We start from the raw sequence: 18,384 nt of genomic DNA, 5'->3' as shown, positions 1-18,384 counted from the left end.
TCTGTCTAAATCTGTGTTAGTGAGCACTTCTACTTTGCCGAGATGATCCATCCACCTCACAGGTGTGGCATATCAAGATGCTGATTAGACAGCATGAGTATTGCACAGGTATGCCTTAGACTGCCGCAATAAAAGGCCACTCTAAAGTGCGGCCATGAAAAATGGGGGCAAAAACAAAAGTGTTGCGTTTATAATTTTCTTCAGTATATGTCATACAAAATTAATCTAGACACATGGAAAAGGAGCAGACGGAGAGAAATACACACTGACAAACAGAGACGCACATTATAAAAGAGGATTTAATTAAGGATCCTTGGAGAATTTAATGGGCTATAACCCGCAATTTCCTAAATTCAAGACATTCTCAGTCATTTTGACAGACCATAAAAGGAAGCAAGATGAAGCAAGTGGTTTTTGGCTTGGAAAAGCTTGGCTTCAAGAATAATATGACACAGATTGTAATGTTTAACAGGCTAGATGTCAACAATTTCCTAACAAACATTCTCTGTGGTCAAACGTTAATTACTAGCTTACACAGGCAAACACAAAACCGTCATGAAAGCTTGTGACTGACAAATGGAAAGGCCTCATTCTGATGAAATGGGCGGTAATCATGAGAAATAGACAAATAACCATAGACGCTAGTGATGACCCAGGCAGTTTTAATTGATTTCTGTAATTGATTTTCTTTGAGTCACCTGACAAATCGAATGAATCTTCCCACAGGAACTCCAGCAAAACAAAATAATGGATGTCAAGAAACTAGAGCCATTCAGACAATAATGAAAGAAGAATTCAGCTCTCACAAGGACTTATGTACCAAGTGATTCTAAAGAAAATTACACCATGACTATAATGGTGTCAGAACTACAAATAATAATAAAATATAATCAAATAATAAAATATCGAAGAGAATAAAACCAGGAAACTGTTTAAACCATTAAATATATATATATAATATAGTCTTAACTGTTACTTTTAATCAGTGCAATACATCCTTGCAAAATAAATTACTAATTTCCTTCAAAAGAAAAGAAAAGAAACTACCTTATGAATGGTAATATGAAAAAAGTTTTAGATCTTTTAAGTTGAATATATTTATGTATTCATTTATAATTCCACAAATGGTTTCAAACTTTATATCCAAGGAACATGTATGTCAGTCACTATGATGTAATGTAATAACATGTTTGGAAATATATCTTAGACTCTTGAAGCTGAGATCAGCTAATAACTTTGAATTATGACTTAATGTCAAAAGACTTGACATGAGAAATTTCAAAAGACAGCAGCAAGATTTGATATCAGCAAAGAACCCCTTAACTCATTATTAAGGATTTTAAGGAAATTCACACACACACACACACAGACACAAGAAGAAAATGAAAAGAAGAAAAATGGGCTTTTCATGTGGGAAGATGTTTGGCCATAAATCTGCTGAATTTGGCCTCAGGGGGACCGGCTCCAGAAATCTGGTCCAACAGCACACATGAGACCAAAACCACAACGTAAAGAAATCTGGGCGCCACTCATCTTTATCTACTCAGCCTTTTCAAAGAGAATCAGAAAAAAAATATATATGACCAACATAAAAAAAATAAAAAATAACCGTTTACAGTTATGGAAACTACTATAAAAGAGGCTAAATAACAGAGTCACTCAGGCCGAAAACAAATGAGGACTGGAGAGATGGCATTTCATGGTTCAAACGCAAAACTGGGATTTATGGTTTGTGTCGTTTAATAAGCATTTCACAGCAGTAAACAAACACATTCAGTAGGGGACTTTACAGATGGAGTTCTGAAATTATACACATTGGGGCTTGAAGAGGAACCCAGGTCTCATCTATTCACCTCTAATCTGCTAAATTGAGTCAAAAAGACTGACTGGAACAGATGAGCCAAGAGCTGTAAACACATTTTCGAAGCCCCTGATCTGCAGACTTCAAGCATGCACGATAAATCTGACGTGAAATCATAATTATAAAAGCAATTAGCTGACCCTGTGCCGTTCGCCCTTGAATGTGACGGTGAAAATTCATACAGAGCCCTTTCAATGCGGCTTGGACAAGGCTGGTGGGGAGGGGGACGGAAAAGTGCAACACAGCAACAATAAAACCGCAGGCCTTTCCTGTATCATTATCCACAAGCTCAAGCTCAGGACAAGACAGTGCCTGTTGCAACAACACTAAATAAACTTCCACAATCTCACACAAACACAAGTGAGTTCCTCATCCATCTCTAAAATGCACATATGGTATAAACAAAATACTACTTACCACCAAAACAGTCCTAGTGCCAGTGCTCAGCTCGGACTTCAGCAAACATTCTACTTTTTTGTCAGCTAAATGTTGACCTAACTAACACACACACGTGTCTGGTTTACTTTCTTTGTGAGGACTCTCCATAGGCATAATGGGTTTCTTTATATATAAACACACACACACACACACACACACACACACACACACACACACACACACACACACACACACACACACATATATATATATATATATATATATATATATATATATATATATATATATATATTTTCCAAACCGTAACAAACGTCAGTCTCCCTTTTTTGCAGAATGCAATATATCCGCTCAACCAATCACAGCGCACAATTCCACGCACTGTAAACAGTAACAACCAATCACAGCACACCATTCCACGCACTCTAGACAGTGAGTGCTGTATTTAATTTATAGCATTAACAAGATGACCTGCTGAATTCATTTTGGAAGCGATGACTGATGAATGTATTTTAGTCAAGTGCCTGTATATAAGATTAGTATTGACCAAGTTCAGAGGCTGTCATAAGTGGATAACTTTCGTATTGATTCAATGGATTTATTGCATTTTGAGAAGAAAAAGAAGTATCATGGATTTTTGCATTTTGGGGGGAAAATAATACAATTTTATAATACATCTTTGAAAATCATAACCTGGATTAGAATTTGTAATGTTCTTAGAGCTGAAACTACTAATCGATTTAATCGATTAAAATCGATTATTAAAATAGTTGTCAACTAATTTAGTTTATTTGCCGTAAGCGGCTCATTTTGTACATATTTTAAATCTGCGATGACCAAAGTGTGGCAGTAATGAGCCACCGGAGGTTTTACTCAGCCAGTACAGCAGGAGAAGTAGTGAATAGCCAATAGCTGGCCTCGTTTTATGTCACGTGCTTCCCGAACTGCATCTGCAGCATTCAGCGAGATGCTGGAGACGGACAGCAGTGGAGTAAGCTTAAGAAAGAAAAAGAAGAAAGCGGAAGATAAAACTAATCGAACAAAGTCATCCAAAGTGTGGGAGTACTTTACTTTGAGCTTTCAAAAAAGAAGAGTAACCTGTAAACTCTGCACTACTGAACTGTTTAACACTTTTATTTGTGCAGATTCTCCAGTACAATGTTGTTTGCAAATGTTTAGTCGTAAAAGCTAATAACATTGCTTTTTAACAGTTAACATTTAAAGATTTACAAACATGTTCAGTGTTCAGTTTGTCATTTACCAGTTCATAATTCAGTCTTGCAGCCTAATTATGACTGAATGAGAGAGGTATATGTTTAAATGTATTTGAAATGCACTTTTTTTCTAAGTATTCACTGCTCTTTTTCACACAGCAGGTTTTTTTGTGCGTCAAATTGTTTTTTTTTTCTGGACAACCTTCTGATGGATTTTACTTTAAAATGTGAGTTCCATTCAGGTTTCATGCCGCTGGCACTTTATTCGAAGGATTGTTTACAATTTCACAGCATAAGCTATAAAGCGGTTTCCCAGGTATAAGTTGTGTGTTTATAGGAAAAAAATAATAAAATGCAATGTATTGCAAATTTATTCTGTTTTATTCTTATTCTTAGTGAAAATATGTTCTGAAAGATTCCTTAATAAGCTTTGTTTGGGATGTTAAACTACTTTAGGAGCCCTAAGGACTGCCATGGTGAAAACATTATTTGAAATCTTGTGAAATTTGCTAGAGTATGGGTCAGTGTTCTGATTGCAGAAGAGTTTGACAAAGGATTACTAACACATAATAAAACAAAACTCCAGGTATATTTTTGATGAGGATATGACAATGCAAAATGGTTAAAATCTCTAAAAGTCTATGTTGAATGATAAAGACTCTTTGTTAAAAATTTAATTGGAAAAAATGGGCAAAACTAAAATATAAGTATATAAAGATTAATCGATTAATCGTAAAAATAATCGACAGATTAATCGATTATCAAAATAATCGTTAGTTGCAGGCCTAAATGTTATTATAACCTAAAGATGCTATTGCGTCCAAACTCTTATTATTTTTAAATATATAGATTTTTTTTATGTTCAGGGTAGGTAAGATTTCTTGTTTTTGAAAAGTTTTAAAAGACAGATACAGTAAAAACTACTGTGATACACTTTTCAGGATTTTTTTATGAATAGAAAACATTTATTTGAAATTTAAATCTTTTGTGACATTATAAATGTCTCTCAATTTGAATCGCATGTGTCCTTGCTGAATAAAACCATTAATTTCATTCAAGAATCATACCGACCTCAAACTTTTAAAAGGTAGTGTATATTTACGTACATATTTTAATTCATAGCAATTTATTTACACATAATATATTAGCTCTTTTTTTCCCCAGAAGGATTTTATACAAACATAAGGTAAATTTAATAAGGCTTTGGTGCGGACAGAATTATTTTTTCCAGCCAAAAACATTGGTGAAATTCTGGGAACAGGAAAGAGACTGGGCACCGCACCTTTGGAAAATATGTTCCGCCAAGGTGTGCTGCTTCAATCAACCCAGTCAGATCCTCAAGGCAGTCTCCCAGGAATGAGAGACCTCTCATTGGCCCGCTCATCTCCACCTAGTGACCATCATCCCCAACAATCATGAAACATCTCTGTGGCCCGTGCCCCCACGCCAACCATAACTCTCCTTTACTGCAGACAGCTCCAATAAAGGATTACAATTACAATTAAAGTAATGAGCAAAGGGTGGGGGAAAAAAGAGGAAAGTTCGAGGATGGATCCCCAGGCAAATTAAATTGCAGCACAGTTTGAAAGTGAGCACAGTTTAAGTCTTTTGGGTTATTACTGGTTAACCACCCCTCATTCCCTCAATAATCAACTTCCAAGTTTCATAATCAGGAAACAGAGAAATTGAAACAAAATACAAATGCTGTCCCAAAATGTCTACAGTGACCCACAGATCAAACCTCACTTATAAACGGATGCTCCAGGTGGATAACCTATTCCTTCTGCCATCTGTGTTATTTTACACGAATCCCTGTGAGGTGCAAGCATATTTCATAACCAAGATTCGAGCAACAGATGTGTTTCCAATGCCTGGAGCGCTAGAAGCAACAGCAAGGTGTATGATATAAAGAAAATAATGGTGTAAAGAGATGACCAATGCCACTGGCTATAATGTCAACACTGGCATCTCGTCAGGCAGACCCCAATCCCTAGGCTTTGGGGATGTTGTCTCTTTTTTTTCCAGTGTGGTGATGATAGCAGAGGGGCTCCGGAAATTCAGAGACTGCCGAGCCAAAACAGATCATTTCAAAGCACCTTATTTAACGCTTGCTAAATTTTTCATCACAGTTGCTTAATGTCCTGGGGAAGGGGAGCTTTTGAAGTTGCGGTGAGAGCGGGATGTTCTTCTGACAACTTTCCTTTTTTTCCTCCTTTCACCTCCTCCCTCTGCTCCTGCATCCCTCGCACTTTCCACAGGAGGCCAGTGATATTTGGGGCACACAGTGGAACCCCAGCGGGCAGAGCAAGGATGGGAGAGCATCCCATGGAGCCGGCAGTTACCATGCCAACACGCTGAGTGTTGCAGTCAATGGAAGTAGATCGCAGGAGGGTACCGCAAAACACCACTGGAGGGAAAGATATTTAACCTTTCACACACCTTTGAGGCAGAAAGCCCACCACAGAAGTCTAAAAGGCAAACAAGAGAGCTGACAAACACGGCTCTCTTACAGCCTGAGGTGATCTGGGGGTTGATTTTTAACTCCTCCAAGCCTGGATATGGTTAAACCTTTGGCTTTTGTTGCTACGTTACTCAGTAGGGAATTTATGGGCATTCTGTGGTTTAATAATAAATGCTGAATAGGATTGCACAAAGATGGAACATTTCAGGAAAATTGCAGGAAATTTTCTGGAGATTTTCCACCCCTTTGCAACCCTAATGGTGATATTCCTATATTTGTGACTTTCAGATGTAGACTGGGGGGGGGGGGGGGGGGGGGCAAAGAGGGAGAAGGGGAAGAGCAACAGATGGAGGAAAAGGACAGAGAGCAAGGCAAGGCAGAAGGCAAGGCAAATGCCTTGGTCAATGAACAGAAAAGGAGAAAAAAATAAAAGGAAAATGTAGAATGTAGAATCAAGAAAAAGAAAAAGGGCAAAGGCAGAGAGCAGAAAGTAATGAAAATGAAAGGAAAGGGAAATGTAAAGGGAAAATAAAAAGAAAGTGAAATGGAAAGAAATGAAAAGAACACAACTAATGGAAATAAACAAGAAAAAGAAAAGAAAAAAGTAAAGGGAAGAGAAGAGAAGAAATGGAAATTGTACTGGACATGAAAATAGAAGTGAAAATTGAAAAAAAGGAGAAAAAAAGGAAAGTGAAAAAGGAAAAGGAGAAGGAGAAGGAAAAGAACAGGAAGGAAAGAAAATGAGAAGAAGGGAAGGAAAATGAAAAAGAGAGTGGGCGGTTAAATGAAGAAATGATGAAGTAGTGTGCAGTGTGTGGGAGAGGGACAGCCCTGAAGGCCACTGGTACTGGGTTTGACTGACAGGCCAGAGATCAGCACAGGTTCAAACCTGCTCTGGCTCAGACTCCAGCCAGAGTCGCCTGCCACCGAGGAGCAAGGACCACCCATCCGGCGAGGTGAGTCAGAACCTGTTAACATGACCGGTGTCCCCAGCCTGACACCCCGGCACTCGCGCTCAGAGCTCCCTCCAGCCCTGCCACTATTCCCCTTCCGCTCATCCACATCAAATCCTTTCAGACACAGATTTCAATTATTCACCCCATCCAAATAATGCCTTGTGACATGAATTATCCAGAGCTGTAATAATCCACTTAACTAAGAGCAGCTCATCAAAACGAGAAAAGCAGAGGAAAAAAGGGGGACTTGTCAAGCAGTTAGAAAGCCAAGAAGTCTTAATAACATTTTTCCCACTGTTGAGGACAGTGCTTTGAGCATGGCTAGATATCATTCATAGCGGAAAATCACATCACACAAAACTGCACAATAGACTGCGTAATTGTCCAATGATAGTAAATGTGCCATAGATAATCCAAGAACTTCCTATTTTAAAAGCAATACAATATAGCGAGCAGTTCCACTACTGAGGATGGGTAAGGATTACTCCATTCATATCCAATCATATCCAATGAACACAAAACGGTCCGCTAGCAAATCTTCTATAATTGGTGATCAAATGTTTTCAGATAATCACAGTCAATGACATCTCTGACATGCTTAAAATTACATTCTATCAATGAAAAATATATCATACGCTACTGTTCAAAAGTGTGGGGTTGGTAAGATTTTTTTATATTTCAGAAAACTTTAGTTTCTTATGCTCACCTTTGCTGCATTTATACAATAAAAACTGTAAATGTATGAAATATTATTACAATTTAAACTAAATATTTTCTATTTTAAATTTTTTAGAATGTAATTTTCCTTTGATGGTAAAGCTTGTTTTTTTTAAGAGGCCATGACTCCAGTCTTTATTTTCACTGGATCCTTCTGAAATCATTCTCATATGCTGATTCAAGAAAAAAAAAAAAAAGTTGTGCTGCTTGGTATTTTTGTGGAAATGATGATTTTTATTTATTCTTTGATTAGTATAAAGTTCAAATAAACAGTATTTGTTTGAAGTGTGAATTTTCTCCTGTAACTTTTGATCAGTTTAATGTGTCCTTAAATAGGCTTTTTTTCTCTCTCTCTCTTTCTCAGAAAGGACACATTAAATCTCACTGAGCCCAAACATTTAAACAGTAGTACACCTAGAAACTCCAACAAGACTAATAAAGTAGTAAATTCTGTGTAAAATACAGAAACACCTGAGTTATTGTTTCTACAAAAACAACAATATAATAAAGAAAGAAATGACCAAGAAATATGTAAATAAGAGTAAGAACAGTACAATATAAAAAATTTTTGCTAACAATTCTGTTTTTGTATTTTTCTATTGCGTTAAATAATGCAAACCAATTTAATTTTAATATTATTGTTTCAAACTGAGTCTACTCCTATAAAATCTCGGTAGCACTTTATTTTACAGTCCTGTTCCTCATGTACATACTATGTACTTATTATAGTAATTCCAATAACTATGTAATAACTAGGTACTAACCGTGAACCTACCCCTAAACCTAACCCTACCCTATGTAGTAACCTTGTGTTACCAGAACTTTCTTAGATAAATACACTGTAAGTACACTATAAGTACATGTTAGTACACGTACTGTAAAATAAAGTGCAACCAAAATCTCTGTCCAGAGTCACGCGTGCTAGTTAGTCTGAATCACAATCACTTACCAGCGCTTCTCTTGGAGGCGCGTCTTCTTTATGTGGAGCAGCGTTCTGAAATAAACCAGCAGCATTGTGTTACAGCGCCATCTAGTGGCAGAATTTATGACATACATGTGAGTCTGTTGCAGTAAAGTGCTGGACTCTAATGACAGAGAACCTAACCAGACAAAAGTATATAAGCAACCAATAATCCCCCACCAAAAATGTACACTACCTTTCAAAATTATTATTATTTTGTTTGTTGTTTTAAATAAATAAAACATTTAAGGATGCATTAAATTCATTAAGTGACAGAAAAAAAATGTATATTATTCTATTTCAAACAAATTATGTTCTTTCAAATGTTCTATTCATCAAAGAACCCCAACATTTTCACAACATTTTAATGGAAAAGCTTAAAAAAAAAGACTGTTTTGCCATTACATGTATAATACTAATAAAAATACTGTTATTTGAAATTGCAACAATATTAAGGTTTTATTGTATTTTTTAAATAAATAAATGCACCCTTGGTGAGCATATGAGACTTCTTTTGAAAACATTAAGAAGTCTTACCAATGCCAACATTTTGAATGGTAGTGTACACAGCCCTCCTTTATCATTCAGAAATGAATCACAATAAATAGCATCATCAAAGAACAAATTAAGGGCCTAAATGATAGGATCCAAGATAGGATCTACCTATAATAAGTCTGAGATAAACTGATGGCACATTGGTTAATTTGTCTCTTTGCCCATACAAAACTACAAACCCGATTCCAAAAAAGTTGTGACACTGTACAAATTGTGAATAAAAAAAAGAGAATGCAATGTTGAAGGGACAGCACAGCCTTGCAGAAATTGCACTGTTCTGGAGGTAGATGGGAAAGACACAGTTGATGGGTTTGAACCTTGGCGCAGTTTGGCAGAACAGCTCAAACAGGACCTTGCCAGTATTATCCTCATGTCCGAGGCAGATCTACAGGTCTGTGTGATTCTGGCTTAGTGGCTTTTTATTTTATAATGCAATGATGTGGAAGTTTCAAATTTCAATATATTATTCAGAATACGATATAGATGCCATATCAAATGTTTCAACTGAGAAAATGTATCATTTTAAGGGAAAAATAAGTTGATTTTCAATTTCATGGCATCAACACATCTCTTTAAACGTCTGGGGATTGAGGAGACAAGTTGCTCAAGTTTAGGAATAGTAATGTTGTACCATTCTTGTCTAAAACAGGCTTCTAGTTGCTCAACTGTCTTAGGTCTTCTTTGTCGCATCTTCCTCTTTATGATGCGCCAAATGTTTTCTATGGGTGAAAGATCTGGACTGCAGGCTGGCCATTTCACTACCCGGATCCTCCTCCTACGCAGCCATGATGTTGTAATTGATGCAGTATGTGGTCTGGCATTGTCATGTTGGAAAATGCAAAGTCTTCCCTGAAAGAAACGACGTCTGGATGGGATCATATGTTGTGCAAGAACTTGGATATACCTTTCAGCATTGATGGTGCCTTTCCAGAAGTGTAAGCTGCCCATGCCACACGCACTCATGCAACCCCATACCATCAGAGATGCAGGCTTCTGAACTGAGCGCTGATAACAACTTGGGTTGTCCTTGTCCTCTTTAGTCCGGATGACATGGCATCCCAGTATTCCAAAAAGAACTTCAAATTTCAAACTTCAAACAGTTTTCCATTTTGCCACAGTCCATTTTAAATGAGCCTTGGCCCAGGGAAAAACGCCTGCGCTTCTGGATCATGTTTAGATATGGCTTCTTTTTTGACCTATAGAGTTTTAGCTGGCAACGGCGAATGGCACAGTGGATTGTGTTCACCGACAATGTTTTCTAGAAGTATTCCTGAGCCCATGTTGTGATTTCCATTACAGTAGCATTCCTGTATGTGATGCAGTGCCGTCTGGGCCCAAAGATCACGGGCATCCAGTATGGTTTTCCGGCCTTGACCCTTATGCACAGAGATTGTTCCAGATTCTCTGAATCTTTGGATGATATTATGAACTGTAGATGATGATAACTTCAAACTCTTTGCAATTTCTTTCTGAGAAACTCCTTTCTGATATTGCTCCACTATTTTTCGCCACAGCATTGGGGGAATAGGTGATCCTCTGCCCATCTTGACTTCTGAGAGACACTGTCACTCTGAGAGGCTCTTTTTATACCCAATCATGTTCCCAATTTACCTAATAAGTTGCAAATTGGTTCTCCAGCTGTTCCGTATATGTACATTAAACATTTCTGGCTTGTTATTGCTACCTGTCCCAACTTTTTTGGAATGTGTAGCTCTTTTGAAATCCAAATTGAGCCAATATTAGGCATGACATTTAAAAAGTGTCTCACTTTTAACATTTGATGTGTTATCTATATTCCATTGTCTTCTGAATGCAACATTGGGCTAAGTGTCAGGCTCAAGGACACAATAGAAACAATTTATACATTTTAAATATATTATATAGAACGTTCATACATTAACAAAAAAAAATTTTGGGGTCAGATTTTAATTTTTTTGTTCAACAAGGCTGCATTTATTTGATCCAAACCAGAGAAATATTACAATCATTAAAATATTATTATTATTTAAAATAATTGTTCTATATATTAATATATTTTAAATTTTTTATGTAATAGCAAAGCTCTAATTTCAGTGTCAAGACTGCAACGACTGCTATGTAAGAGCTGCAGACTAAAGGCATCTCATTACTCTCAGAAACAGAGCAAATATCATCAGACTGAACTTCTTATCTAGGCTGGTTAAACACACTCTAACAAACGGCAACACTTCAAACATTCTAAAGTTGGCAACAGATTTAATTATTTTCACACTGCTCGAACACACACGAACAGAGTTGATACACTGATCGAACAAAACTCAGCTTCAGAATACAGGCCAGGCATCCTCTACATACTTCCAAAAAACTAATTAAAAATAAGCATATCTTAAACAGTCATAAAATTCATATATTTAAAAAGCAAGTATTTATGACAAATGTTTCCATTACAGTATTTAATAGAGAAAAATGTACAGGAATAATAATGCAATATTCACATCCTAACCTTAAAAATGAGACATTTGATTAATTAAGAACATTTAGTTATGATTGCAAGCCCAAAAATGAAAAGTCTGTCATCAGTTGAAAAAACAAATATCATACAAAAAAGATGCACTGGAAATGAATAGTGATTGAGGAAGTCATTCTGCATAACATCTGGACTTGTGTCCCAATTAAAATAAATAAAATATGATGAAAGATTGTTATCCCTTTTATTCATTGTTGTCATTTATATAGCACATTTTAAGCTTTAATAATTCAAAGTATTTTATATAATTTAAAGAAAAATATAAGAGTACGAGTCGTTTAAAATGTTGAGTAAAGAAAATGCAAGTAATAAGTTTAATTAATGAAATAAAGTATTAATAAAAAATAATACATATTAAAGTAAAATTAATTAAATAATGTCAATTGATATCATTTCTAAATATCTTTATTATAAATGATAAGAAATATAATATATTTAAGCACACAGACTGAAACAAATAATAGACATGTTCTGATACTTATTCAGTCAAGACTGCAATTAAAATAAATGTGTTTACATACATTGATGTTTTTTTTTATTACTGATTTTGCATCACCCCTAAATATGTTTAAGTATCATATCTCTGACATAACTTTAGGTTTTGAACAACATGAAGGTGGTAAATGATCACAGACTGTTCATTTCTGCGTGAACTTTCCCTTTAATTCGTTGCTGATACATTGCATAAATAATACTTATATGTCGGCTGTAAACAGATCAAATTGGGTTCTTTACTGAGACAGATGAGCACATGGAGGCATGAATGTGTCATGACTCATGAGTCATGTTTTTAGGTCAACGACCCCTGACTGCACATTACTAAATTGTCCATTTAGCGCTTGTGTTATTTCACAGAGACTGACACATTGATATGTGCAGTGAAATGTCCCGTATCCGCTATTCTCTGTGCCTGCAGCTGTCACACACACATCTGTCTAACTGCATGAGATGAGACGGTGAACAGGGCGCTAGCAAATCAGCTAAAACTTTTCCAAAACAACATGGTGCAGCCGGATTATGACCTTATCAATAATTAAAGCGTGCCAAATTGTGCATTTACTATGCATCCGACCAATCAGAATGCGTGTTGTTAGACGGATGAATGTTATTAACTACCTGATTTTGGTGGTCAGGTTGGTCCGGAGATGCCATCTTCTCAGAGCTGTTAGCCAGAAGGCTAAGGACGCTGATGCTTCAGCAGTGCTCGGTTACTTTAGTCTGAACTAGTGATATGAAGTCCGAGTCATTTGCATTGATCGGTTCTTTTGAACTGTTTCTTATCAAAGAATGAGATAAAAAAAAAGTGAATAAGTGCTCAGTCCGCCTTTGTGAATCGGTTCAATCAATTCATTTGAAAGATTTGAATCAAAATAACGATTCATTTACATCTCCTAGGCCAGCGAGCAGTTACCGATTCGATTTCGAGCAGCGCGTTCCAAAACGCGGAAGCCGAAATGTATTTTCAATTTCTTTGTGAAACAGTTTTAGACAGATAGTGACGGTATTACGTGTAATGTGAGTTATTATTTTCAGACACAAAAATAATATCCAAGTACAACGTGTGAAGCTTTGAAGATAAGTTACTGACTTCTGAACTTTAAACGTCGACTATTATTATGGCCGAATTAAAAGCGTGTAAAGTGTGTAACATTAGCCGAGAGAAGCATTATGGACTGGCGGTGAGCTCTCTGGATCAGCTCAGAATAAAAGGTGTGTTTGAAAAGAAAGAAGTTTTCAGCCTGAACTGAGTAAATAGCCTTTTCAGATGAAATTATTAAATAGATTGGTTATGTTTCAAATTTTAAACAGTGGTCATTTAAGTAGGCATAATTTAAAAAATATACGTTAGAGTCGAGTTTTAAATAATTTTAGAACTTAAAGATGACTATAGATAAATGATATTAGTTATATTACCAATTAATGGTTAAAGTAATAATAATGAAAATAATAATTAACGAATATATATATATATATATATATATATATATATATATATATATATACACACACACACACACACACAGTAAATTAATAATTCAGCATTTAAAAAATATTTTTTTAAATATGTTTTTGGAATTTATTCAGGATTGTTTCATCTCTCTCTCTCTGTTTTTAAAAGTTGACAGTTGATCCTATGCTCTATTTGTCATTTCTCTTCTCCTCTGTCACTCACAGGTGGTGAGGCTCTTGGGTTCAGTCCCAGTGCATCAGTCTCAGTGGTGCTAGAAGATGATGGGACTATTGTGGAAGATGAGGCTTACTTCATGTGTCTGCCAGCAAATACAAAATTCATGCTGTTGCATGCCAACGAAATATGGATGCATTCTCATCAAGGTGAAATTTAAACTACACCAGGGTTTTTTTTTTCCGATGTATTTATTTATATTTGTTCAGCACACTTACTAATCTAAACGGGTCTATTTTTTCTGGTTGATGAAGGGACAGCACAGCCTTGCAGAAATTGCACTGTTCTGGAGGTAGATGGGAAAGACACAGTTGATGGGTTTGAATCTTGGCGCAGTTTGGCAGAACAGCTCAGACAGGACCTGGCCAGTATTATCCTCATGTCCGAGGCAGATCTACAGGTCTGTGTGATTCTGGCTTAGTGGCTTTTTATTTTATTTTGCGATATATCTGACTATTTTAATTTACATGTATGATTATAGTGTGTAAACAGCCAGTGTTGTACTGTGGTTTTTAGAGAATAATTGGATAAATGTGTGTTACAGAGTTTGATTGATGTGCCGTGCTCAGATCTGGCTGCAGCGTTGGACTTCTCACAGCAGAAAACCCAGGTCCTACAGGACACGCTGCAGACAATGCTGGACCGCAGGGAAGAAGAGAGACAGTCCAAAGAGTTACTGAGGCTCTATTTAAAAGCCATGGAGCGAGAAGGCACATGGGACCCACAAGAAGAAAGTAGGAATATATTTCAAATACCAGCAATACAAGAAACATTCCTAAGTAAAGTCACACACAAGTTATTTAATGAAATAGTTCCATACTTTATTTCTTTATATAACTTTTATTTATTTATTTATCACATTTCTTGTTCATCAATTGATCCTCTTTTAGAGTTCAAACAGCTGATAAAAACATCACAATAATCCAAAAGTGATCCACACAACTACAATCCATCAGCATGTCTGTAAGAAACAAATTCACCATTAAGGCATTTTAACTTTAAAACCATAGTTTCTTACAAGAATACGGGCCTATAATTCATAAAAAAAAGTTTCAGACAGTGAAAAAGTCCATCCCCTGTTGTTATCTCATAAAATACACCAACATATTTGTTTAGAACCATTTTGGTTTGTGCATATTACTCTCCAGATTTAAACAAGAAGACTTTTTTAAAGGATAAAGCAATTTTATGGATAGAACACTCCTATTTTACCCAGTAGCAACAGTTTAAAGTTAAAAATGTCTTAATAATAAATTAGTTTATAACAAACATGCAGCTTTTCAATTCACAAGATGCTAATTGGTGGGCTGGAGTTGTGTGGATTACTTGTGGATTATTGTGATGTTTTTATCATTACTCTCATTCTGACGGCACCCATTCACTGCAGAGGATCCATTGATGAGCAAGTGATTTAATTGCATAAAGTTATGCAAAAAAAATTTTTAATAAAGAAACAAATTTATCTACATCTTGGTTGGCCTCAGGGTATGTACATTTTCACAAATTTAAATTTTTGGGTGAACTATTCCTTTAATGTTGCTTTGACTCCCACTAGATGGCATCACAGAGCCATTTTTTAAGTTCTAAGTTAATTTTATCAGTACTTGGTGGAATGAAGAAAAGGAGCAGCTTGGATGATAAACAGCTTATTTGTTGCTGTGACAGCCCTAATCTTTCCAGTGCTTTCAGGATGTTAACCACTGTCATTGCTGCAGGCGCTAGACTGGATGAGACAGATGGGGTGCAGGTGGAGGCCGCAGCAGGGTTCAGGTCCACAACGCTAATGCTCCTGAAGGACAAAAAATACCCAGAGACCAGACTGTCCAATGAAGAGCTACAGGTATGACTTCTGACAGTGTTATAAGTCCTCCCACAATTTCTTAAGAACAGAGTAAAAACTAAGCATTTTAATTCTTAGTGGAATTCAATATGAACGTCATTTAAAGTCTGTTCTACCTGCCTATAATACAACATTTCAGAGTGAAACAAACCTAGAAAATGTCAGAACTTGATATTATCCGTTAGGAATTGATCGGTTTGTGAAAAGTAAACATCGCATGGGGCTAATTTTGGTGTCATGTTGACTGAACTTTCAGTCATATATCATTAGGGGTCACTCACTCTTTTCAGTGGTATTATTTAGTGGTAAGAGCATAATCAATCTGTTATTCAGTTTGATAAAAAAAAAATATATATGTATATATGTGTATTATAAAACCCTAATAACTTATTATGTTATATAAAAAAAAAGTAAATGTATTATAAAAACAGGTTTATTTTTGTGTTTTGGTTATTTAAGAGCATATGGTTTAGTATTATTGTCTCATATGGGTGTATTTTTTATGCAGATGGTGGCGGAGCATGGAGTGAAGGTCATGATGGAGGTGTTGGGCTGGGACGGTGAAAGGACATCAGCACTGGTCCAGGCATGTGAAAGTGAGCTCAGTAAACGCCTGCAGCGAGTTCAAGCCCTGCAATCCCTCAGTGCTCAAAATCAGTCCGCTTCACAACCACACACTGAGAAAGAGACCCGAGCCAAACGCAAAAAACACACACACTGACAACCCTCTGTATTTTTGGACTGCTTCATTACATTCCATATTTAAAAAAAATTAATGCAAACAGTGTTTTTCCGATTTTTGGATAGTAATTGTTTTGATAATAGTATAGCGTATAAAAATGTCAATGCATAATACAAGTGGTTATGTTTGTAAACAAGGAAAACATACAGACTGGTGCTCATTTTGATTTAGATTTTTTATCTGTTGCCTGTAAAGTCGAGCTTTCATTCGGGACATCTTATACTATTTCATTTAAAAGTGAATTAGTGATAGAAAAAAATTAACAAAAGTAAGTTGATGTTTTAGGGAAAATGTAATGTTATAATTACAGTACTTCAGAAAGGAGGTAAATGGTTCATTATTGCTTGTACCAGATATCTGTAGTATATGCTGGCAGATATGAATTTTAATACCTATTAGAAGCATTTAATGATATTCCTTAAAAAAGCGATGTATTACCATTGTATCACAAGGTTCACTAAATGTGTCAAATTGGAAATGTTAGCAATCTAGCCCGTGGGCTGCACAATTATTTTATTTATTTTTTTCTGTGAAACTTTTTGCAGCACTTGTTGAAACTTCAAATGATACAAAATAATATTTTTAGACTAAAAAGATTGACATTTAATTTTAGGCATTAATATAAATTGAGTTACATAATTGAAAAAAAATATTTCAGCTTGTCAGGGAGTATTGAGTATGGTTATGTATGTAGATCAAATTTCAATATGTTAATAAACTAATGAAGAGGCCTGTTGGTCGGTTCCTTTTCACCATGATTGTCTTGTTAAAACCATCTATTTCTGTGCAGATGTAGTTCTACCTTATGTTGTAATGAGCATGTGTATGCTTTGATTGGTGTTGGGTGGGTTTGTGAAGCCAGTCTTAGTGCTGTTTTGTGGCTGTGATGTACTATTGATTTGAATTTTTGAATTGTGACCATTGTTAGACTATATGCTAATGATCAGAATATCACTTCAACAGGATGTAAAGATGTTCCTGGGGAATTCATTAGACTGGTATTACATATGCAGTCCCCAACTAAATGTTCTAGTAATAGGCTTCCTGTCTTGAAATCCTTAACAGATGATTTTACTAATTTTTTTTCCTCAGTATTAAAACAGTCATGTCTTTATTCTGATCATGTTTACCTTATATTTTTGATAGGTAAGTAATTATTACAGTCTTATTTTTCTGTTATTAATAATGTGCATGTGAAGTATTAGGAATTAAGTAGCGAGTTTAAATGCTCTTGTTAAGGAACCTTTTAATTAGCTGTCTGTGATTGTTGGTATAATGTCAGTGAGCCGGATCAATGCATGACACTGCGACCACCTTGTCCTCACATCACTGAGCTCTGACCACCAGAAGCAAGCAAATCAACTGTGAATTATGTACTCTCTAGCAGACAAGCGTGACCACAGCTTCAACCAGGGTCTGTTGTTGCATGATGGATTGGCTGTGTCATACAGGGCAGAACCCCAGTGCATTGATCATTCACTGACTCCTGGTAGCATACTGAGATCTACAGGTTGAAGAATATGTCTAAAATAAATGAAAATACAGAATGAGCTGTTGTTAAGTATATATTTGATTCTATTTTATTAAATCCTATACTGTTTTGTAGTTGATGCACAGATTTCTAAGGCCTGTAAAGAAAAATGTCCACCTTCAGGTTAACGCACACCACTTTTTATCAGCAATTATATTTATTTAGCAATTATCATGAATGGTACTGTATGTTTTGCCCCCCACAAATAAAACTAAAGACCTTAATAAAAGCAATCGAATATCTTACCAAGACATATTATTGGGAGATATAAAGTGACAACATATATTTATATGCATTTTATGCAAGTAGTCTGTTATGTGGTTATAAAAATCGCATTAATTTCCATTACAAGCTATAACAATTTTTATTTTTTCAGTATTTTTTCATGTGAGCTACATTCTCATTATATCATACAATATGGGCCTGATGTATCAAATATGATACAAAACATAAAACACT

General features: G+C 35.8%; 2 protein-coding genes across 3 annotated transcripts in view; one reads left to right on the top strand and one right to left on the bottom strand.

The window, feature by feature from the left end:
- Positions 1 to 12,866, bottom strand: part of pex14 (peroxisomal biogenesis factor 14) — a 79,019-nt gene extending 66,153 nt beyond the window's left edge. Inside the window, exons 1-2 of the mRNA XM_059541332.1 lie at positions 12,744 to 12,866; positions 8,555 to 8,599 (exon numbers count right to left, since the gene is read on the bottom strand). Of these exons, the coding sequence (XP_059397315.1) occupies positions 8,555 to 8,599; positions 12,744 to 12,779 (81 nt within the window). The 5' untranslated portion in view covers positions 12,780 to 12,866. The remainder of the gene's footprint in view (positions 1 to 8,554; positions 8,600 to 12,743) is intronic.
- Positions 12,867 to 13,020: 154 nt separating this feature from the next.
- dffa (DNA fragmentation factor, alpha polypeptide) lies at positions 13,021 to 17,514 on the top strand. Of its 2 annotated transcripts, none has more exons than XM_059541333.1 (6): positions 13,021 to 13,337; positions 13,803 to 13,961; positions 14,067 to 14,212; positions 14,357 to 14,546; positions 15,528 to 15,652; positions 16,161 to 17,514. In XM_059541333.1, the coding sequence occupies exons 1-6, from the start codon at positions 13,244 to 13,246 to the stop codon at positions 16,371 to 16,373; spliced, it is 927 nt and encodes a 308-aa protein (XP_059397316.1). In that variant the 5' UTR covers positions 13,021 to 13,243; the 3' UTR covers positions 16,374 to 17,514. The 2 variants fall into 2 exon arrangements, with proteins under 2 accessions (XP_059397316.1, XP_059397317.1); XM_059541334.1 differs by having other exon boundaries at positions 13,022 to 13,337; positions 14,073 to 14,212.
- The last annotated feature ends 870 nt before the right edge of the window (positions 17,515 to 18,384 follow it).

Source organism: Carassius carassius, chromosome 46 (assembly GCF_963082965.1).
Source record: "Carassius carassius chromosome 46, fCarCar2.1, whole genome shotgun sequence".
In the NCBI taxonomy this organism is placed as follows: Eukaryota; Metazoa; Chordata; class Actinopteri; order Cypriniformes; family Cyprinidae; genus Carassius; species Carassius carassius.
Note: the sequence above shows the minus strand (reverse complement) of the source record. Positions and strands in the feature narration are given on the sequence as shown.